Source organism: Sphaeramia orbicularis, chromosome 22 (genome assembly GCF_902148855.1).
Source record: "Sphaeramia orbicularis chromosome 22, fSphaOr1.1, whole genome shotgun sequence".
NCBI classification, from domain to species: Eukaryota; Metazoa; Chordata; class Actinopteri; order Kurtiformes; family Apogonidae; genus Sphaeramia; species Sphaeramia orbicularis.
In genome coordinates, this window is record NC_043978.1 from 6437592 (window position 1) to 6460899 (window position 23308).

Sequence of the window (23308 nt, forward strand, 5' to 3'; positions counted from 1 at the left end):
AGGTTCACTTTGGATCCAGTCAACCTTCTGCAGTTCTCCATCAGGTGTCAGCTTCATCTGACCAATCTGTGAACAAATACCTTCTATTTGAAACAGAAAAAGACAAAAGCCCCATTTAGTCTGAAATTTCAGGATTTTCTTTGAGTCCATTTCCACCTGTGGAGTTTTTTCTGTCTTTAATCAGATGCAACTGTTTTCTGCTTCAGAAGTTTGATTGAAGTTTGTCGCTGAATTAAGCACAGAAACATAATGAGAACAAGAGGGCAGTGGATTCATCTGCAGCAGTTTTATTAGAAACAGGAAAACTAAGACACATGTGTAGTGTTTGAGAACAAAGAACCAACTGACCATCGAACCAGACCCCAGTCTGAACTGCACCACCAACACCTGTTTACAGGGACCATGTGATCAGTCTGACCCCTGCAGGACCAAACAGGAACTGCAGCACAAACCACACAAACTGAGGACAAACCACTGAAATCTGATTAACCAATCAGATTTCAGTGGTTGGTCAGCTTTGGTTAAGGTTACCTCCCATCACCTGAGGTCATCTGAGGTCACCAGGTGGTGGGAGGTGACCTGGGGTCACCAGGTGATGGAAGGGGTCACATGGGGTCACCAGGTGGTGGGAGGTCACCTTTAGACGCTCAGACTCCTTTTACACTCTTTGTTCATCTTCTTCTGTTTAAAGTTTGAAAAGACTGGATTCCATCTATGTGTTCTTCTGTCTATAAACTGTCTGTTAATACGTACAAACAGAATTCCTCCAAAAAAATGTTCTAAAATGCTGATGTTGACCTTTGACCTGGAGGAATGAGATGAACCTGAAAGGTGGGCGTGTCCTTGAATCCAGGATGAATCTGACTGGATGAAGCAGGTTCAAAGAGCAAAGGCAGCGAACACAGCACGATTGTTGAAGGCAGGCAGCGAAACACAGGGAACTATGCACAGGGGTCAGAGGTCAGGGATAAGAGATCAGGGGTAAGTGGTCAGAGGTCAGAGGTCAGGGATCAGAGGTCAGAGGTCAGGGATCAGGGGTCAGGTGGCACTGGACACAGCCAGTTTCTTCAGGTGATCCATGAAAACCTGCAGACTGACGTCATCTGTCAGGATGGGAGCTCCAGAGTCCTACAGAAGAGAAGAGTTGAACTAGTCTGACAAGTAGTTAAGTCATCTGACTGGTAGTTAACTCATCTGACAGGTACACTACCGGTCAAAAGTTTTAGAACACCCCAATTTTTCCAGTTTTGTATTGAAATTCAAGCAGTTCAGGTTTAATGAACAGCTTGAAATGGTACAAAGATAAGTGGTGAACTGCCAGAGGTAAACAGAAAAAAAAGAGTAAGGTTAAACAAAACTGAAAAATAAGGTACATTTCAGAATTATACAAAAAGGCGAACAAGAAATCGGTTTACAACTTAAAGCAGTTCTGCAGCAATGGAGGTTGATCAAGCCCCAAATTTTGGTGCTACCAGTTCCTCCAGGTGTCCCAATGTTTCTGAATTCCTTCCAACCCCCTCTGTCTGCATAAAAGTAGTGTCGGAACACACTCTGGTACCATACCGTTGGGAGCATTATTTGAACAGTATTGTACTGCAGAAAGTAGTGTGTTACTATAAAAATGGAAAAGTGGAAAAGGCAATTAAAGATAGAAGAGAGACAGACCATCATAACACTGAAAAATGTAGGTCTGTCCTACAGAGAAATTGCCAAGAAAGTCAAGGTGTCAGTAAGTCCAGTTTCCTTCACCATCCAAAGGCACTCAGAAACTGGGGGAAATGCTGACAGGAAGAGGTCTGGCAGACCCAAAGACAGCCCCAGACCATCACACTTCCTCCTCCATGTTTGACAGTTGATGTCACACACTGAGGAACCATCCTTTGACCTATTTGCCAGCGTATGTAAATCCTGTGGGATGAACTGAAGATTTCAAATTTGGATTCATCAGTCCATAACACCTTCTTCCAGTCTTCAGTAGTCCACTGGCGGTGTTTCATGGCCCAGGCATGCCTCTTTTTCTGATTCTGAAGTCTCACCAATGGCTTTCTTGCTGCAACTCGACCCATCAAACCTGCAACTGAAGTCTTCTCTTCACAGTGTAAACTCAGACTTGCTTACTACGACCACTATTGAGCTGTGCTTGAAGCTGTTGTCCTGTGAGTCGCCTATCACTCAAGCTGTTGACTCTCAGAAACTTGTCTTCTGATTCTGTTGTGTCTTTGGGTCTGCCAGACCTCTTCCCTTCCATTTCAAGCTGTTCATTGGACTTGAACTGCTTGAATTTCAATACAAAACTGGAAAAATTGGGGTGTTCTAAAACTTTTGACCAGTAGTGTAGTTAAGTCATATGAACCAGTTCCAGGTTAGCAGGAACAGCAGGAGGTCAAAGGTCAGTCTTACCTGTCCCCACGCGTACATGTTGTTGTGGGTCTGGGAGGGGTTCACCTTAGAGAGCAGGAAACGAGCCTGAAACAGAACCATCAGAACCATTGGAACCATTAGAACCACTGGACCCATCAGAACCACTAGAACCATCAGAACCATGAGAACCACTGGAACCATCAGAACCACTGGAACCGTTGGAACCAGTTGGTGTTTCCATGTGAACAGTGTTCCTATGGTCTGTGGAACCCTGGTCCCAGGTTGGGTTTGGGTTCTCATCTTTCCAGTTCCTTGTTTGGTCATCTGTGTGCTGTTTGGTGGCAGCCAATCAGCACACAGATGACCAAAGCAGGAAGATGGAGGATCACACCCAGAGTTTGTGTCTGTGTGTGTGTGTGTGTCTGTATGTGTCTGTTTGTATGTCTGTATGTGTGCATGTGTGTGTGTCTGTGGGTGGTCCCACCTGGCTCCCTCCATGCTCTGTGTCTATGTATCTGGGCATGGGGAAGCGTGTGTGTAGCAGCTCCTGGGCATCGTCCACTGGAGCCTGGAGCAGGTGTTTGAAGTTCTCATACTCAGCCATGTCCTGGTAACCTGCCTTTCTCCACTGAGCCACAGTCTGACACACACACACACACACACACACACACACACACACACACACATATGTGGACATGTTTGAACCGTGTGTTAAACACATGTTTGAACCATGTGTAAAAACGTTTAAACGGTGTATAACCCGTGTTCTCAGCGAGTGTTAAACCCATGTTCTCAGCGTGTGCACCAGTGCGTGTATCCGTACCTCTCCGTGGTAGATGAGGATCTGGAAGAATGTGTCCATCAGCAGGATCCGGTCTGGGAGGATACTGCTGCTGTCCAACAGGACTGGCTGGAATACAAGACCAGCAGGGTCAGGACCAGTTCAGCTTACCTGGACCTGTGTCTAGACTGACCCAGGTCTACAATGACCCAGGTCTACGTGAACCAGGTCTACAATGATTCGGGTCTACATGGACCCAGGTCTACAATGACCTGGGTCTATGTGGACCCAGGTCTACGTGGACCAGGTCTATACTGACCCAGGTCTACAATGATCCAGGTCTACGTGGACCCAGGTCTATACTGACCCAGGTCTATGTGGACCCAGATCTATGTGGCTCCAGGTCTACAATGACCCAGGTCTACATGGACCAGGTCTACAGTGACCAAAGGGTCTACGTGGACCAGGTCTATACTGACCCAGGTCTACATGGTCTCTGTGGGTCATGTCTCTGTGGACCACGTCTCATGGCCCCCGGTGGACCCAGGCAGTCCCCAGTGGACCCCGGTGGTCCCCGGTGGACCCAGGCGGTCTCCGGTGGACCAGGGCGGTCCCTGGTGGACCCAGGCGTACCTCTGGTGGTCCGTTGAAGGAGTATGCGTAGAGAACGGGCTGGATCATGATGAGGGCCTGGGTCAGGTCCTGTCTGTTGAACTGGTGTCTGTAATAGGAACTCTCATCTGGACTGTTGTTGAACACCTGCAGGAACGGAGAACGCCTCAGGTGGAACATGAACTGGAACACAAACAGAACAAACAGGGCAACAGGTCAACAAACAGGTCAAAAAGTAAACAAACAGGTCAAAGAGTAAACAAACAGGACAACAAACAGGTCAAAGAGTCAACAAACAGGTCAACAAGTAGGTCAAAGAGTCAACAAACAGGTCAACAAACAGAGCAACAAACAGGTCAACGAGTCAACAAATAGGTCAAAGAGTCAACAAACAGGGCAACAAACAGGGCAAAGAGTCAACAAACAGGTCAACAAACAGGGCAACAGGTCAACAAACAGGGCAACAAACAGGTCAAACAGTCAACAAACAGGTCAAAGAGTAAACAAACAGGTCAATAAACAGGGCAACAAACAGGTCAAAGAGTCAACAAACAGGTCAAAGAGTAAACAAACAGGGCAACAAACAGGGGCCTGTTTCATGAAACTAGGATTCCGTCATCCAGGATGACTGACTAAGCCGCGTTCAACGAATCCAAAACAAGGGAGTCCAGGCTTAATCGGTTTCACAAAGACCAAGCCAGGATGAACGGACACGGATTCATCAAGCCAGGTGGAACTCATCCTGGATAAGTGCGCGCACCCGGCTTCCTCAATAGACCCCAACATCGATCACAGATTCACCGATTCACCATGGCAACTAGAGCAGCGGACTTTACCCCCATTGGATGGAAAAGTAATGGACCAGATCAAAAAGAAAGACAACACCGCCACGGTTATAAAAACAAGAGTCAGCAGTAAAGGACTACAGACCGCCTGAATGAGTAAGTAGTGCACAAACACACACTGACTGTTCCACTGAAACCAACACAATTACAACCCAAATATACCCAAATTAACACCTCCAAAAACGGAGTTGTGAAATTTTAAGTTAAACTGACTGTCGATGTGACTGAAATTGTGTAAATGTAACTGCATCAGACTGAATAACTCTGATAAATAGATGAGCCCACTGACTTCAGTGAATTTACCTTTGGGATAAATAAAGTTATCTTATCGTGATTCATGACTTCATGATAATGTCAATTAACCCATAAAGACCCAAACATCCATCACCAACCAAAACCATCTACTGACCTAAACTGTTTAATGCATGTCGATCCACTAATCCTATTAATACATGTCAATAATTGGTGTAAAATACAGTTTTTCATGGTTATCAGATATGAGAATATCTGGACGTTCAGAGGCTCCGTAGTTACTGTGGAAATACTGTCATCTTCTCTAACATTGATTCTCCAGTCAAACCCATGGAGTTGGATCAATGACAGTGGATGGACACACTGGGTTTATGTTCAGTTAATGATAGGTTGGACTGAAAGACACTGTTTATTCAGTTTGATCTGTTTCTGATAGAAGAACCATCAACTTTAATCTGAGCTTTAATGAACATCTACATGATCAGTGAATTAAATATAGGAAAATATCTGATGTAGACTGATAAAATACAAACTACAGAAGATAATATTATAACAAATGGAGATAAATCACTTAAGAAAGGTTAGATATAGAGAAAATTCATTTGTGAACTGACACTAAAGTAGTGCTGGAACTTTATGGGTTAATGAACACTGTTCAGTGTTTGGTTTAATATTCTTCATCTTATCATTTCAGATGGTCCATGCTGACTGTCTCATCAGTGTTGTGTCTCAGTGGTCTGGTTCTGGTTCAGTCCATGACTCCTGAGTCTACCGGACCTCTGGAATCTGTCAGTGCCGATCACAAGGTGAGCCACACAACCTCTGTTAACAACCACGTTTTACATCAGATCTGTGTCCAGAATGTCACTGTGTTTATGAGGTTGTGATGCTGAGGTTTTGTGTTGACAGGTGAATTGTCTGGTGTGTTTCTGGGGGACAGGGGGTCTACCTGGGGACAGGGGGTCTACCTACCATCCTTTTCTCCTGACACCATACACAGACCCCCAGGAACCACAGCAGGCCTACAGTCATGCCCATGCCAGGACAAGGACCAGGATCCAAATGACCTTTGACCTCCTGAAGGAACGCTTTCACTGTCTTCACCACTTAAGGGTCAGCCCTTTGAGGTCATGTGACATCACTGTGGCCTGTACTGTCCTCCACGATGTGGCCTGAGGAAGGAGAGGGAGGGAGGGACCCCCCACCCCCCCTCAAAAAAGTGCATCACACATGGACTGGGACAATCTTGCCATCTTCCCTGATGACCGCAGTGGGCAGCTGGCCAAGGACCAATATGTGTTCAATTATTTTAGTTCACGTACATGATTTAAGGTAAATATGTCCTGCAGGGGTAGAGGAATTTGTGTTGTTTTTTTTTTTGTTTGTTTTGTTCAGTTTAAATTGATTTGGCCTGTTTTGATGTTTGTGTTACATACTGTGGATATACTGTGTGTATACTGTATTTATACTGTGTGTTTACTGTGTGTACTGTGTTGCAGGAGGCTACTGCATCCATTCATTTGTCTGTTCATTTGTTATGTATGGATTTGTCTTGCATTTCTTTCAGTGTACAGACATGTGTATTTCTTTCAGTGTATAGACGTGTGGGCTGTATTCTACCTTTAAATGTGTATTTATTCTTCTGTTCTATCATATGCTTTGGTTCTGTTCTTTCTATCTTGTAGAGTCACTGTGTGACTTCAGTTTTAAAGGAGCTGATGGTTTTACTTGCTTTGATTGATCCTTATTCAATAAAGGAACATCATGTTACTCTTTGTGCATTTATATTTATATGACATACATAGTCTATGGGAAACTGTCGGTTATCTAAGTATAAATAATACAGAGACTGAAAGGGTCAATGTAATCAAATTCCTTGGAATAACTATACAAAAGAAGTGAAGATGTTGTAGTGCATGGAGGTGTGGGTGAATACTGACAGAACTAATACAAATCCAATCAACATTATTCAGAAAAGGCCAATACCACTGATCAATACAGTGTCCTATAGGAAACACACACATCAGTTTATGATCAAACTAAAAGTTTTAAAGTTCAGTAACTTAGTGTACTTTAAAACAAAACAATTCATGTTGAAAATTTAAAAAATCGGTTGCCTGTTCATATTCAGAGCTTGATTAAAATATGGGAAATTATTTCTAATTTCAGAGGAAGTCATGTGTTCAATAAACCTTCTGTTAGAACAAATATGAACACATTTAGTCTGTGTGTTGGAGAAAATGTTTGGAACAAGTTCAATCCTGAGTTCACAGACTGTACAACACTATTTATGTTTAAAACTAGGTTTAAATGTCATGAAAATATATGAATAATGTGAATGTTCATTTTTCCACTCAAACTATTGAATTGTTTAGTTTTTGGTTGTTTCTGTTAGTTACTAAGCTAAAGGCATTGGTATCTATTTTATTTCATTTTGTTTGGTGATATGAATGGGGAGGTCAGCAGAATGATCTTAGGCTTCAACCTATTCCTTTACAGACTCTTTAGTTTTTAAAAATTGTATCTGCATAAATGTCTAATGTTTGAAATGTCTGAATAAACACAATTGAACTGAACTGATCTAATGACTGCAAAATTATCTAAAATCATCATTTATGTAAAATTATTGAAATTACTAATCACAAATGTTTAAATACTGACAGTGGGTCTAGTTACTGTGATTCCATTGTTTAATGGGCAGTGGAAGAACTATTGGTTTCCATTTGTGGTGACTGTTGACTGAGATGAGGGATGAGATAAAATAAATCCTGGAACTTAGCCTGGTCTGGAGCAGGCTAGCTCCACAGACTAAATCTCCATGGTAACTTATATCAAAACATATCCTGCTTTCCCCTATCCTGCTTTTGTGAAACCGGATCATGGATAAGTTGAGCCAGGATAGCCAACATATCCCGGCTTAATCCCTTATCCTAGTTTTGTGAAACAGGCCCCAGGTCAAAGAGTCAACAAACAGGTCAATATGCCCCTGGTCTGGGATGTGGATCACCTGGGGGTACAGGGAGAAGGTCTCTGAAAACCTGAAGGAGTTGGGGTCGTCTTTGTGATAATCTCCAAACTTCTGGCACTAAAAGAAAACAACAAACAAACTGTTAGTTTACAAATTAACATATTTAAAGACACATAGAACTGAACTAATACAACACGTATGAACTGGTTTATATTTGGATGAAGTTTCTATTTATATCAGTGGAATGGAGTCTGTCCATGGTCCAGCACTGAAGTCCATCTGAGACAGGCTGGTCCCACATGAACCACCTGGGACAGGCTGGTCCCACAGGAACCACTGGGACAGGCTGGTCCCACATTGAACCACTGGGACCTGAAAACCCATATGAACTCCTGAGACCTGAGAACCCACATGAACCATCTGGGACCTGAGAACCTCAGGGACTGGTCATATGAACCATCCGACCTTAGAACGACTCAAAGGGTTCTGTCTGACCTCTGACCTTAGAACCATTGGTTGTTTCCTATTTTTTATTACTGATTATTATTCATGTTTGATTGTTTCCTATTTTTTTATTATTGATTATTACTGATGCTTGATTGTTTCCTGTATTTTATTGTTGATTATTACTGTTGTTTGATTGTTTTTATATATTTACCAAACTCCATTCATCACTCTCTGTATGAACTGTATTCTACTAATACATCTGCCTTGCCTAATTATCAGTGTGTTCATTGTTTATTGTTTGTTTGTTGTTTATTGTTTGTTTATTTGTTTGTTGTTTACCAGTCTGATCAGCTGGCGGTCCAGCCACCTCAGGACATCAGGCCCCTCCTCCGTCTCGGCGCGGTAAACCGCCAACCTGGCCATCAGGATGGCCGCTGCCTCCTGGTCGAAGGACGCCGCGATGCTCTGGATCTGAGACTGAGCGTCGGCCCAGCTGCAGGAAGGGGAGGAGTTAATGAAAGGTCAGAGGTCAGGGCGCCGTTGTGCTTTTGTTTACGTGGTGGCGTGTGGCGTACTTCCTGGCTGTGGTGGTCACTCTGATGCGTCTCTGTCCTGACGAGTGCTGGTACTGGGTGACGAACTGGATGGCTCCGCGGCCGCCCTGAGGGATCGGAGCATTGTGCTGCAAAACAAACAAACAAACAAACAAACAAACAAACAAACAAGTAAACAAACAAACAGTTTACAGAGACCTGTCACCCTCACCGGTTCCTTCACACTACAGGTCTGTCACATGACCACAGGTGGTTAAAGGTGAGCCTTGGCCACCAGGGGGCGGGGCTACAGAGCGGCAGTCAGAGGATAATACGCCTGTCATTAGCGGACTCAGGATATTAAATGTTCAGCTGGTGTTTACAGCAGATAACACACTGAAGTCATCAGCGGCTCAGCAGGTGACCGACAGGGGCACCATGGCAACGCACACCAACACAGGCCACACCCCCTGCAGTTTACCCTCTGCTCTTCAGACGGAGATCAGAAGGACAAGGAAGAAGTGAAGGGTGAGAACCAGAACCAAACAGACGGGGACCAACCAGGACCTGAAGGACCTCAGCAAGACTCGAATCAATGAGCCCACAGATGACCAGATGATCAGATGACCAGATGATCTGATTAAAGTCTACTTTGCCTTTTTGCATCTGGTCTGATGCGAATGTTTCTTTTCTCTGATTGACCTGAAAACCTTCGGACCAAACAAGACATTTAAGGACGTCAAAGACATTTTTCAGATGTTCTGAAACTAATGGATCAGTGGAGTCCAGACCAGTCCGGGTCCTGGTCGTGTCCATCAGAGGTGGAGGTGGTTCTGACCCATCCTCTCTTTAACGGCTGTGAACCTTAGCAGTTTAACACCAAAGTGAACCTCAGCAGTTTAACACCAGAGTGAACCTCAGCAGTTTAACATCAGAGTGAACCTCAGCAGTTTAACATCAGAGTGAACCTCAGCGCCGTCACATCTACTGGACGTGGTCCAACCTCAGCCTCAGACTGAACACAGGCCATGGTGGACTCTGTATATATGGGCTTCAGTCCTCCACAACTCATGTTGGTGTCAGCAGCCAAGGGTGGAGACGAGAACAGAGTCTATTTACAGTAGAGCTCATGAGGTGATGTCATCCACAGACTGACCACAGTCTGCAGACTGACCAACTGACCGCTGGACCAGTGGAGGGTACCGACCTGAACAACAGGTGGATTAAAAGTGGAGGGTACCAACCTGAACAGGTGGATTAAAGGTGGAGGGTACTGACCTGAACAGGTGGAATAAAGGTGGAGGGTACCGACCTGAACAACAGGTGGATTAAAGGTGGAGGGTACCGACCTGAACAACAGGTGGATTAAAGGTGGAGGGTATCGGCCTGAACAACAGGTGGATTAAAGGTGCAGTCGTTTACATTTACTACCTGTTTGTCCATAAATGTTTCAAACTCCGCCCTTCTCCTCCAGAGGCAGTTGCAGTTCAGAAGCATTTGTGAGACAGAGCTGTGAAATGTTGGTTTGTGAATCTGGTCCTAACTTTGCTGTGGAACAGTTCTGAGTGAATCTGACGGTTTAGACTTTGAATGGCTGTTTTCAGACTAAAACTCTGTTCTTCCGTTTCTTCAGACTCTGTGCTGATCCAGTTGAATGTTGAGGTCCGAGTGTCAACCTCCTGCTCTGACAGGACTTGGTGTCTCTGTATACATACTGATGAGGGTTCCTCTGAATAATGGATTTCAGATGTTCCTTTCCTTTTGTTGGGTCTTGTGGTGCGCTGGTCTGTAGACAATCTTCTAGAGGTGGGAACAGTACCTCTGACTGTCAGCTTTTAGACATTCCTTTCCTTTTTTTTCGGGCTTGTAGTGCGCTGGTCTGGAGGTGGGAACAGTGCCTCTGACTGTCAGCTTTCAGACGTTCCTCTCCTTGTTTCAGGTCTTGTGGTGCGCTGGTCTGTAGACACTCTTCTGGAGGTGGGAACAGTGCCTCTGACTGTCATCTTTTAGACATTTCCTGGCCCACCAGTCCGGTCTTCGTGTTTTCTTAGATGTTGTACAGACTTCCAGAGGTCCACAGGAGGTGCGCTGGGATCCTACTGCTTTGATGTGACCTCAGGCTGAAGATGGCGTGGGATCTTCGGGCTGTGTTCGCCACTCTGATGCTCCTGTCTGGCATGGCGTCGGTGGGTGGGAACCTCCTCCTCCTGCTGCTGCTCCTCCTCCGCAGGGAGCTGCGCACCGACACTCTGGGCCTCACGCTCAGCTTCAGCCTCAGCGACCTGGCTCTGGGACTATCCACCATCCCCTTCGGAGTTCACAACAGCCTGGCAGGGCCGGACAGTTACCCTGGCAACGGTGCCTTCTGCCAGGGCAGCGGCTTCATCTTCCTGCTGCTGCAGACGTCATCTGTCCACTCTCTGACCTGGGCCACCATCGACAAGTTCACGCAGATCTGCTTCGCCCTGAGCTACCGGCGCCTGTGGACGGCGGCTCGCGTCCGCTCGGTGCTGGTCGTGCTGTGGGCGTTCTCTTTGCTCAATGCCATGCTGCCGCTGCTCGGCGTTGGTAGCTACATGTACAGTGAGTCGCGCTACCTGTGCTGCCTGGACTTCAGGCCCGAGAACCGAACTTTCGTGGTTCTGTGGACAGCGGTGGGCATCGGCGCCCCCATTGTCACCATGTGTTCTCTGTACACGTACATCGTGTACGTGGCCCGGAAACAGGCCAGGAGGGGCACATTCATGTGCAACGAGCTGCACTGCTTCTATGTCCCCGCCAACAACTACTTGAGGAGCTCCGTTGTCATGGTAACCACCTCAGGTGAGTTCATTTCTGTTCCGATTAAACAGTGGTTTTCTACATGTGGAGGTCTGGAAATGTGTGTGTAGTTTACAGGTGAACCAGTGATTATTTGTGTTAAGAGTTCAAGTTGATAACAGGAGGAAAATGCTGAAACAATGTCTTGTGACCTTTGACCTCAGTGACAGGTGTAGGTTGATCAGATGAACAATGTCCTGTGGCCTTTGACCTCAGTGACAGATGTAGGTTTATCAGGTGAACAATGTCTTGTGAACTTTGACCTCAGTGACAGTTGTAGGTTTATCAGCTGCACAATGTCCTGTGACTTTTGACCTCAGTGACAGATGTACGTTTATTGGCTGAAAACACCAGTGACACTCCGGTCAGGATGACGGTTACAGACTCATACCTGACGGCGTGGAGGTTTTCCCTCCTGTTTGGGTTCATTTCTCTTAAACAGAGGCCTGTCAATATGTCCTACACAAACAGCCCAGTCATGTGGATGTTGTCATGACGACGGGATGAACCCGTGATCCTCCAGGTGATGGTGTTTACCTTCATGACTCACTGTCATTATGGAGACACCGGCTGCCATACTCTGCAGAGTCTGTCCGATGGGCGTTGGTTTCAGGGTCAGTCTGAGGTTTCAGACAGATCCATGAGCTGAAGCTACAGATGGCACCCAGGGTCAGGGTTAGGCCTTCCTCCAGAGGTCAGGGTTAAAGGTCAGGGTTAGGCCTTCCTCCAAAGGTCAGGGTTAAGGGTCAGGGTTAAGGGCCAGGTTGGGGGCCGGGGTCAGGGGTGGTCTGACTGTCCTGTGCTGTGTTGCAGTGTGTCTGATGGTCTACTGGGGTCAGGGATCAAGGGTCAGGGGTCATCTGACTTTCCTGTGCTGTGTCGCAGTGTGTCTGCTGGGGTCTGGGGTCACCAACTGTCCTGTGCTATGTTGCAGTGTGTCTGCTAGTCTGCTGGGGTCAGGGGTCATCTAACTTACCTGTGCTGTGTTGCAGTGTGTGCTGGGGTCAGGGGTCATCTGACTGTCCTATGCTGTGTTGCAGTGTATCTGCTGGGGTCAGGGGTCATCTGACTGTCCTGTGCTATGTTGCAGTGTGTCTGCTAGTCTGCTGGGGTCAGGGGTCATCTAACTTACCTGTGCTGTGTTGCAGTGTGTGCTGGGGTCAGGGGTCATCTGACTGTCCTATGCTGTGTTGCAGTGTATCTGCTGGGGTCAGGGGTCATCTGACTGTCCTGTGCTATGTTGCAGTGTGTCTGCTAGTCTGCTGGGGTCAGGGGTCAGCTAACTTACCTGTGCTGTGTTGCAGTGTGTGCTGGGGTCAGGGGTCATCTGACTGTCCTGTGCTGTGTTGCAGTGTGTCTGCTCGTCTGCTGGATGCCTTATATCTCCGTGTGTTTGTACGAGACCTTCGGTGGCGGTCCCAGTCCACCTGTGACCTCCGCCCTGTCAGCCTGGCTTGTCCTGAGCAGCTCTGCCCTCAACCCCTGGATCACCTGCATGACGCAGATGTAAGAACCGACACTCATGGACCTGTGCTTCCACACACCGCAGCACACATGAACCCAAACGAAATTCAACAGTTAGCTCTACCCAGAATTCCACTGGGTTAGATGGTGACAGTGGGTTTCAGCGCCGTCTGCCTCCCAGTGTTTGGACGTAGTTATGGTTCAGTCTGTTTCCAGTGTTTGGACGAAGTTATGGCTCAGTCTGTTTCCAGCATTTGGACGTAGTTATGGCTCAGATCTGTGTCTGTTTCTCTGCAGCAGGTACAGAGTGGCGCTGCGGCACAGCCTTGGTCAGATTCTGCAGGTGTGTTCCTGTTTCCACAAGAACACACAGTCCCACCCACAGAGCGCCAGCCCACCCCTGCACTCAGCCAATCAAAGCAGCACAGCAACAACAGCAACAGCAGCAGCAACAACAACAGCAACAGCAGCAGCAACAACAACAGCAACAACAACAGCAGCAACAGCAACAAAAGCAACAGCAACAACAACAGCAGCAGCAACAACAGGAACAACAGCAGCAACAACAACAGCACCAGCAACAACAGCACCAGCAGCAACAACAACAACAACAGCAACAACAGCTGCAACAACAACAGCAACAACAGCAGCAGCTGCAGCAACAGTAGTTACAGCCACACGTCCAAAGTCATCACCAAAAACACTTACGACTCCACCAGCACCAATAGCACTGTGACCCAGAACCGGTCCATGTGACCATGAGTCCAGACAGAGTGCACTATGGGAAATGAAGTTCATGACTGTGATGTGTTTGTTTCCTGTTGTGTGCGGACAGTTCAGGTCCATTTGGTTCTTCAGTCTGAGCTGTGGACTGATTGGACAGATGACAGAGGAGGACCTCCAGAGCATCGTCTCCAAACACCCCCCACCCCCCGTGGTCACTGGTGGTACTGCACCCACCAAAAACCCAAGGCCCCAGTGAAAAAACTGTCTAAGTGGTGCAGGGAAGCATGTGTCCACCCCCTTCCAACCCTGTCCCACTGAGCAGTCCCATGCTCTGAACAGGCCCCAGGTGGTCCCAGGTGGCCTCAGGTGGTCCCAGCTGGTCCCAGCTGGTCCCAGCTGGTCTCAGGCGATCCCAGGTGGTCTGAGGGGCTTGGGTCTCCTTCCTTCTGCTCATGTGGTGGAATAACAGTCTGTTTTTTATCGTCTTATACATATTTTTACAGTTCCAACTGAAGACTTGATCAGAATATTGTGTTTAACAGAAGCAGAATCGCTCATTTAAATCAGTGAAATCCTTTTATAGCCGTGTGTTTAGTGAAATGAAATGTGCTGAATGTATCTGATGTGGACTGAACTCATCTGCTGTCATTTACCTTCAGTCTGATATTGATTAAATGAATCCACTTTGACCTGTTCATCTGACACTGAGCTGGACTGGTGTTGGCTGTGCTCACTGTTTCCTGACCTACACTAACCGAACCTACTCTAATCTAACCTACACTAACCTAACCTACACTAATCTAACCTACACTAACCTAATTTACTCTAATCTAACCTACACTAACCTAACCTACACTAACCTAATTTACTCTAGTCTAACCTACACTAATCTAACCTACTCTAATCTACACTAACCTAACCAACACTAACCTAACCTACTCTAATCTAACCTACACTAACCTAACCTACTCTAATCTACACTAATCTAACCTACACTAACCTAATTTAATCTAACCTACACTAACCTAACCTACACTAATCTACACTAATCTAACCTACACTAACCTAACTTACTCTAATCTAACCTACACTAACCTAACCTACACTAATCTACACTAATCTAACCTACACTAACCTAACTTACTCTAGTCTAACCTACTCTAATCTACACTAACCTAACCTACACTAACCTAACCTACTCTAATCTAACCTACACTAACCTAACCTACTCTAATCTACACTAATCTAACCTACACTAACCTAATTTACTCTAATCTAACCTACACTAACCTAACCTACTCTAATCTACACTAATCTAACCTACTCTCATCTACACCGACCTACACTAACCTAACCTACATTAACATAACCTACACTAACCTAAGTTGAACTTGTGTTGGCTGCGGTCAGTGTTTCCTGTCTTCTACACAACAGTAGACTCAAAGGTCAGAGGTCGTACCTGGTTGACCACCTCGAAGTACAGAGCCAGTGTGGTGCTGGGATCCAGACCGCAGATCTTCCACTGACAGGTTCCTCCAGTGCCGATCTCCTGAGGTCAGAGGTCAGAGGTCACCTATAAACCTGTGTGTGCGCAGACATAAACCCAAACACTCAAAGGACATACATTCTCGGAGACGCAGGGTCCTTTGGCGTTCAGAGACACACAGGGGCCGATGGCGCCCGACACCTTGATCTCCCTGGAGGTCTGGAGGACGGAACACACAGAACGGGGTTAAGCGCTGACAGAGGCCGAGAGAGGGCAGAGCCTGAGGGGACAGGCGCAGTTACCTTGACTTCCAGGGTGGCGGCGAAGGCCATCTTGAAGGAGCCCTGGACATCTTTGGTGAAGACTCTTTGGAAGGTTTGTTTGAACAAAGACGTGTTGAAAGAGTCAGCCATCACCATGTACCCTCTGGAAACACGCAAACAACACACTTGAACACGATCACACACATGCAACAGTAAACCAGGAGGGAGCGTGTGCATGTGCATTCGTACCCGGTGTAGTTGGAGCAGCACTTCATCTCCAATAAACCGGTCTGGTCCAGAGCACAGGCGTATATGTCCACCATGTGACCGTTAGAGGAAGCCCTGGACGCAAGGGACTCATAGTGCTGAAACACACACACACAAACAGAACCAACACACACACAGGAAATACACACATACCAACACAGAATACACACACAGTGCTGTCTGATTAAAACATTCCACTTAATACTAGGTGATCCTTTGTTGTAGGTCCCACTGGGGTCCGTCCCAGTTGGGTCCATCCCACCATGGTCCGTCCCACCAGGTCCATCCCACCTGGGTCCGTCCCCCCTGTGTGTCCTTACCTTGGTGGCCTTCTTCATGAACTTGGCGTTGTCCTTCTCGATGTCATGCCAAGACCTGATGGGGGTCTTCAGTTCATCTCCCACCACCATGCCGGGCCCCTGGGTGGCGGGGCCTCCGATGAACGTCATGATGCGAGCGCCAGTGTTGGGGAAGGTGCACTGTGGGTAAAGGCCGATGTTACAGGGGGTTGACCTGCTCACATGAGGCCTGGGGGGCGCAGACTCACCTCCAGGAGGCCCACGGCGATGGACATGGCCACACCCAACGAGCGTAGAGGCCTCTTCCCCTGAGTGACGGGCCAGGGGTCCCGCTGCAGCTCCCCCAGCAGGTCCGTCAGGTTCATGTCGATCTTCTGCACCGGCTGCAGGAACCTGAGAGGACCAGGACCCAGAGTGACCACCCTGACCTCTGACCCTACCCTCTAACCCCTGACCCTCTGAACTCTGACCTCTAACCCCTGACCTTCATAACTCTGACCTCTAACCCCTGACCCTCTTAACTCTGACCTCTAACCCCACCCTTTAACCCCTGACCCTCTGACCTCTGACCCCACCCTTTAACCCCTGACCCTCTGAACTCTGACCCCACCCTTTAACCCCTGACCCTCTGACCTCTGACCCCACCCTTTAACCCCTGACCCTCTGAACTCTGACCCCACCCTCTAACCCTCTTAACTCTGACCTCTAAACCCCCGACCTTCTGAACTCTGACCCCTGACCCCACCCTCTGACCCCTGACCTGTTGCTGTGTTTACCTGTTGGACAGAGGCTGCTGAGCGGTTTGAGGTCCTCGTCCCTGTGATGCTGAAGGTTTGGTTAAACCAAGCATCTCCTGCACAGACAAAACCAACACCAGAGGTTAGAATTAACCTAACCTACACTACCGGTCAAAAGTTTTAGAACACCCCAATTTTTCCAGTTTTGTATGGAAATTCAAGCAGTTCAAGTCCAATGAACAGCTTGAAATGGTACAAAGGTAAGTGGTGTATTGCCAGAGGTAAAAAAAAAATTGGTGAGGTTAAACAAAACTGAAAAATAATGTACATTCCAGAATTATACAAAAAGGCAAACAAGAAATGGTTAACAACTTAAAGCAGTTCTGCAGCAATGGAGGTTGATCAAGCCCCGAAAGTTGGTGCTACCAATTCCTACAGATGTCCCAACGTTTCTGAATTCCTTCCCACCCCCTCTGTCTGCATAAAAGTAGTGCTGGAACACACTTTGGTACCATACCGTTGGGAGCATTATTTGAACAATATTGTTCTGCAGAAAGTAGTGCGTTACTATAAAAATGAAAAAGTGGAAAAGGCAATTAAAGATAGAAGAGAGACAGACCATCATAACACTGAAAAATGTAGGTCTGTCCTACAGAGAAATTGCCAAGAAAGTCAAGGTGTCAGTAAGTCCAGTTTCCTTCACCATCCAAAGGCACTCAGAAACTGGGGGAAATGCTGACAGGAAGAGGTCTGGCAGACCCAAAGCCACAATAGAATCAGAAGACAAGTTTCTGAGAGTCAACAGCTTGAGTGATAGGAGACTCACAGGACAACAGCTTCAACCACAGCTCAATAGTGGTCGTAGTAAGCAAGTCTGAGTTTACACTGTGAGGAGAAGACTTCCAGTTGCAGGTTTGATGGGTTGAGTTGCAGCAAGAACGCCATTGGTGAGACTTCAGAATCAGAAAAACAGGCTTGCCTGGGCCATGAAACACCATCAGTGGACTACTGAAGACTGGAAGAAGGTGTTATGGACTAATGAATCCAAATTTGAAATCTTGGGTTCATCCCGCAGAACTTATGTACACCGTCGAGTAGGTCAAAGGATGGTTCCTCAGTGTGTGACATCAACTGTCAAACATGGAGGAGGGAGTGTGATGGTCTGGGGCTGTTTTGCTGGATCCAGGGTCGGTGACTTGTACAGAGTGAAAGGCACCCTGAACCAAAATGACTACCACTGCATTCTGCAGCTATGCCATGCAGTACCCTCTGGGATGCAATGCCTTGTTGGTCAGGGGTTCATCCTACAGCAAGATAATGACCCAAAACAGAAATCCAAGCTATGTGTTCAACTGTTCTATCTGCCAAAGGTGGCTACTTTGATGAGTCCAAAGTTTAGAATACATTTGGGTTTCTAAATTGATACCATGATTTCTTTTTTAACTTCAATTGTTTATTTGATCTATGCTTAAATTTCAGAGTACACTGAGACATTAACCTGCATCATTTTCATGAAATTCTGGAAAAATTGGGGTGTTCTAAGACTTTTGATCAGTAGTGTATACTAACCTAACTTCAACTAGTTTTATCTGCCGTTGAAGCTGAAACATTGCTTTTTTTTAGCTGTCACTCTTGTGTAAAATAAATCTTGTTTCTGTGGAGACAACCCAGAAGAACCTGAGGAACATTCTGGATGAAAAGCAGCAGATCATGGGTCTAGAGAAGACCTGAGTCATGTGACCTGGTAAGGACCTGGAGGACCGGTATGGTCCACGGACCTCCTGCTTTGGGTGGTACCTGGGTCCTAACCCTAACCCTGTTCCTAAGCTGTACCTGGAGCTGCTTGGCATTCAGGTCTTTGGTCCCTCTGAACACGTAGCTCTTGGAGATCCCCTCACAGCCCAGTTCATGGACCTGGACCATGCGTCCGAAGGTGATTAGTCCAACCAGAGCCGTGGGCGGCAGCAGGGACAGGGACATCTGCAGGGACTCCTTTAGAGCCTGCAGGTCCTCGTCCTCCATACAGGTGTCCACCACGTACAGGAAGACCAGCGGCATCTGGGGCCCCCGCTGAGGAGAGACCAGAACAGACCAGATTAGACCAGATAAGACCAGAGAAGACCAGACCAGACCAGATCAGACCAGAACAGACCAGAGAAGACTGGACCAGACCAGAGCAGATCGGACCAGATAAGACCAGATTAGATGAGAGAAGACCAGAGCAGATCAGACCAGAGAAGGCCAGACCAGACCAGAGAAGACTGGACCAGAGCAGAGCAGAGAAGACCAGAGCAGGTTACACATCTGAACACTGATCTGGACACGTGCAGATGGATCTGAGCCCCTGTCTTACCTGAACCACATACACATGGATCTGAACCCCTGTCTCACCTGGACTACATGCAGATGGATCTGAATCCCTGTCTCACCTGGACCACATACACATGGATCTGAACCCCTGTCTCATCTGGACCACATGCATATGGATCTGAGCCCCTGTCTCACCTGGACCACATGCACATGGATCTGAGCCCCTGTCTCACCTGAACCACATGCACATGGATCTGAGCCCCTGTCTCACCTGGACCACATGCACATGGATCTGAGCCCCTGTCTCACCTGGACCACATGCACATGGACCTGAACCCCTGTCTCAGCTGGACCACATGCACATGGATCTGAACCCGTCTCACCTGGACCACATACTCGATGGTGGAGAACTGAGGCAGCAGTTCCGCCGGTTGGTTCACCTCTGAGATTCCAGCATAAGATGGAGGAAACTGAAACAGACCAATGACGTTTAGTGGTTGGTTTGACGGAGAGTGGACGTCCATGTGCAGGAGGACAGGTGTGAGTACCTGGTTCCTCTGGTAGCAGAAGTTACAGGCCCACAGTTTGGCTCTGTAGTCCACTTGGCTGAAACACAGAGTGAAGCAGGTGAGCGGTCTGTTAGCGACGGCCGCTGTGACCTTTGACCTGAGCGGGTCTTACCACAGCGGGTTGAGCACGGCACGGCAGGTGGCGCGGCTGCACAGGACCGGTTCGTACTGGATGGGTGGCAGGTCAGGCCGCTCCTTCAGGGGCGTGAACAGGGACGCCACGGGGACCACCATTCGGGTGGCCTCCAGACGACTGGACGGCCACACGTTCCAGCTGAAGCGCACACCGTCACGCTCCTCGTTCTGCGCGATGTACTCTGGGAAGGTTGCCATGTCAACTCAGGGAGGTCAGATGGACCAAAGAGGCTGTGGAGACACAACACCACCATGGTTACCAAACCACAGAAGGCCCAGTCCCTCTAATGGGCATCGGGACCTGTTCCAAAGAACCTGGGTTCCAAGTGTGGGGACGGTAGGACCGGTTCACCAGACACGGAAGGACTCCGAAAGCTTTGTCCAAATGCCACTTAGGCCTCCGAGAGGCCAACGTGGTGATGACCGGTAGACTAGTGGACCAGTTGACCAGTAGACTAGTGGACCGGTGGACCAGTGAACCAGTAGAGCAGTGGACCAATAGACTGGTGGACTGGTGGACCAGTAGACCGGTGGACCGGTAAACCAGTAGACCGGTAGACCGGTGGACCAGTAGAGCAGTGGACCAATAGAGCAGTAGACCGGTGGACCAGTAGACCGGTAGAGCAGCGGACCAGTAGACCAGTGGACCAGTAAAGCAGTGGACCAGTAGACCGGTGGACCAGTAGACCAGTGGACCAGTGGGCAAGTAGACCGGTGGACCAGTAGACCAGTGGACCAGCGGACGAGTGGACCAGTAGAGCAGTGGACCAGTAGACTAGTGGACCAGTTGACCGGTGGACCAGTAGACTAGTGGACCAGTAGACCGGTGGACCAGTAATCCAGTAGACTAGTTGACCAGTGGACCAGTAGACCATTGGACAAGTAGACCGGTAGACGAATAGATCGGTGGGCAAGTAGACTGGTGGACCAGTAGACCGGTGGACCACCGGGCAAGCAGACCAGTGGACCAGTAGACCTGTTGACCGGTGGACCAGTAGACCGGTGGACTAGTGGACCAGTAGACTATTGGACCAGTAGACCAGTGGACCAGTAGACCGGTAGACCAGTCGACTAGTGGACCAGTAGGCCAGTGGACCACTAGACCTGTTGACCGGTGGACCAGTAGACCGGTGGACTAGTGGACCAGTAGACTATTGGACCAATAGACCAGTGAATTGCATGTTATGGATCTGAGCTGATTAGTGCCTGATAATCGAAAAAAGTGCAGATCAATCGGTCAGTGACGGGGTAACCTCAGCAGAACCTGTTTTAAACTGTCCGGTAAAACTGAACGTGTCCAAGGATCACCCGAACTGAACCGAACCGAACTGAACCCGGTCCATGTTGTGCTGTTTCAGCTGCTTTAGCCGCGGGGCTAACTGCTAACGGAAACGCCGGAGCCGGTGAAACGCCGCGTCCCTGATGTCACTCAGCTCACCTCAATGAGTCCGGCTCCAGGTCCGGTTCCGTCGGGTCCTGGTGAGCCCCGCAGACGGTGAAGGGTCTGTGAAGGGTCTGTGAGCCGCTCGGAGCCGCTCCTTCTCCGCCTCCACCGGCGATACGACAACCAAGCAAAACAACATGGCGGCCACGGCGCCACGTCAAGACACCGAGGGAACGGAGAAGAGGGCTCACTCTGACGGAGAAACAGGGACCAGAGTCCACGACAAGACACATAGGGACGGAGGAGAAGAGGGCTCACGCTGACGGAGAAACAGGGACCAGAGTCCACGACACAGTACGACACAACAACAAAATAGGCCCTTTCCCACCGCAGGAACTTTTGCAGGAACTTTCTGTATTGCCCTGAACTTTCAAAGTTCCTGGTGCGTTTCCACCGAAAATTACCCTGGTAACTGACCCACCCCCGGCCCCGAATTTACCCCGAAGAAGTTCCTGGTACAGAGGTAGTACTTTCCAGATTACCAGGAACTTTAAGGGGCGGGGCTGTGTGCTGGAGAAGGCTGAGTGGAGGACTAGACTGGCAGCATTTCCACATTGTGTTCACCGCCAATATTTAACTCATTTAATTTCCACAAGCTTAGTATTTTGATAATTCGGAAAAGTGACCAAAAGAGAAGCTACAAGTGGACGGACGATTAGGAAATTCAGACGGACTTTCAATCGCCGAAACGAAACGAGCGAGTAAAAGCTGTCTGAGCCAAATATAAGACACACGCCTAAAGAAATACGAGGAAAGAAGAAGAAATTTATGCAGGATTAAAAGAAACTAAAGGACCACAACGGCCGCCGTGGATCCGACTGCCGAACAAACCAATGGTATGTATATGACAGAAATATTCACTGTTTAGTTGGTTCCATGCTGTTACAGTAGTCAGCGGTACATCAGCTGTTTAGACAAAATTGAAGTCCAGTTAACCTAATACTAACTGGTCAAGTCTGACACTAAATCTAAATCACAGAACTGGATGTATTCGTGTTGTCGCCGTGAGCTGAACACTGATTTATTCTGTATGTTTTGTGATTTCCACCTAAAATGGACTGGAAGACTCGTCTCTTTTTCTGCGGCTCCTTTGTGTCCTCGTCCATCATCTCCTGCTGTTTACAACAGCCCAGGTCAGACATGTCACATCATAGTGGTAGGAATCTGCCATCATGTGTTCTGTTATTCATTTTAGCATTTTTATTACTTTTCCTGTAGGAAAGCGAAAAAGGGACCAGGACCATGGAGTTCCAGACCGGCTGTCCTGGACTACGAGGGCTGTTCAATAAGTTCATGGCCTCACCCAGAAATACTGGTTGTTATAATACAGGATGTTACATTCTTTCTTGATGGGATAATGATGCTTTAACATCGATGGACCAAGCGCATTGCTGTAAATGGAGATTATGTTGAAAAATAAAATGTAAATTATCAGTCTGTGTTGTTCTGTTCTGGGTGAAGCCATGAACTTATTGAACGGCCCTCATAGCTGGACCAGACCCTGGTCCAGAAGCCTGAACCTTTCACACGTTTATTTTTTCCCTTTTAATCTCAAGGCACCTTTGTTTTGATTCAATTTTTAATAATAATAAAAAAAAATCTTACCTAATACTGTCTGTTTATTTACAAGGCATCAAAAATATGAGTATAAGTACTTTTATCAGTAATATGCAGTTGAATTAAATGCAGGCATTTGAGTAAATCTGGTTGAACCTGGACTATATCTGTAAACAATAGAAATGAAACAGAACCATCCACCATACTTAAAGTTAGATGTGATTTAGTTTAAGGAATGAGAAGTTGAAAATACATGTTCTACCACTTTTAAATACAAAGTAAGGATATGTAATGATGGTTAACTTAATTTAAAATGTACAGGGGTTGGACAAAATAATGGAAACACCTTAAAAAATAAACAAAATATAATTTAATATGGTGTAGGTCCGCCTTTTGCGGCAATTACAGCCTCAATTCTCCGAGGTATCGATT

General features: G+C 47.4%; 2 protein-coding genes and 1 long non-coding RNA gene across 3 annotated transcripts; 2 read left to right on the top strand and 1 right to left on the bottom strand.

The window, feature by feature from the left end:
- Positions 1 to 271: 271 nt before the first annotated feature.
- On the bottom strand, positions 272 to 21471 carry sec23a (Sec23 homolog A, coat complex II component). Its single transcript, XM_030126434.1, has 20 exons — positions 21314 to 21471; positions 19853 to 20106; positions 19720 to 19777; positions 19555 to 19641; positions 18695 to 18931; positions 16901 to 16977; positions 16373 to 16517; positions 16146 to 16304; positions 15808 to 15923; positions 15598 to 15721; positions 15434 to 15514; positions 15269 to 15358; positions 8842 to 8948; positions 8606 to 8759; positions 7859 to 7936; positions 3776 to 3937; positions 3185 to 3271; positions 2846 to 3001; positions 2401 to 2466; positions 272 to 1128 (listed from the first exon to the last, which is right to left on the bottom strand). The coding sequence occupies exons 2-20, from the start codon at positions 20071 to 20073 to the stop codon at positions 1039 to 1041; spliced, it is 2295 nt and encodes a 764-aa protein (XP_029982294.1). The 5' UTR covers positions 20074 to 20106; positions 21314 to 21471; the 3' UTR covers positions 272 to 1038.
- Positions 4672 to 5805, top strand: LOC115413534 (uncharacterized). The gene is made up of 3 exons (XR_003934477.1): positions 4672 to 4695; positions 5546 to 5657; positions 5761 to 5805. It is a non-coding gene; the product is annotated as an uncharacterized LOC115413534 (long non-coding RNA).
- LOC115413531 (visual pigment-like receptor peropsin) lies at positions 10714 to 13176 on the top strand. Its single transcript, XM_030126439.1, has 2 exons — positions 10714 to 11622; positions 12972 to 13176. Exons 1-2 carry the CDS (start codon positions 10926 to 10928, stop codon positions 13127 to 13129), a joined length of 855 nt encoding a protein of 284 aa, XP_029982299.1. The 5' UTR covers positions 10714 to 10925; the 3' UTR covers positions 13130 to 13176.
- Positions 21472 to 23308: the final 1837 nt, after the last annotated feature.

What these genes read in the sequence shown, in the direction of transcription:
- LOC115413531 (XM_030126439.1), top strand. Translation starts at nt 10,926, where the DNA reads ATGGCGTGGGATCTTCGGGCTGTGTTCGCCACTCTGATGCTCCTGTCT. An exon ending in TGTCATGGTAACCACCTCAG is followed by an intron (nt 11,623 to 12,971) that starts GTGAGTTCATTT and finishes GCTGTGTTGCAG; the next exon opens with TGTGTCTGCTCGTCTGCTGG.
- sec23a (XM_030126434.1), bottom strand. Translation starts at nt 20,073, where the DNA reads ATGGCAACCTTCCCAGAGTACATCGCGCAGAACGAGGAGCGTGACGGT. An exon ending in TGAATGCCAAGCAGCTCCAG is followed by an intron (nt 16,978 to 18,694) that starts GTACAGCTTAGG and finishes TTGTCTGTGCAG; the next exon opens with GAGATGCTTGGTTTAACCAA. An exon ending in GTGACCACCACAGCCAGGAA is followed by an intron (nt 8,760 to 8,841) that starts GTACGCCACACG and finishes CCCTTCCTGCAG; the next exon opens with CTGGGCCGACGCTCAGTCTC.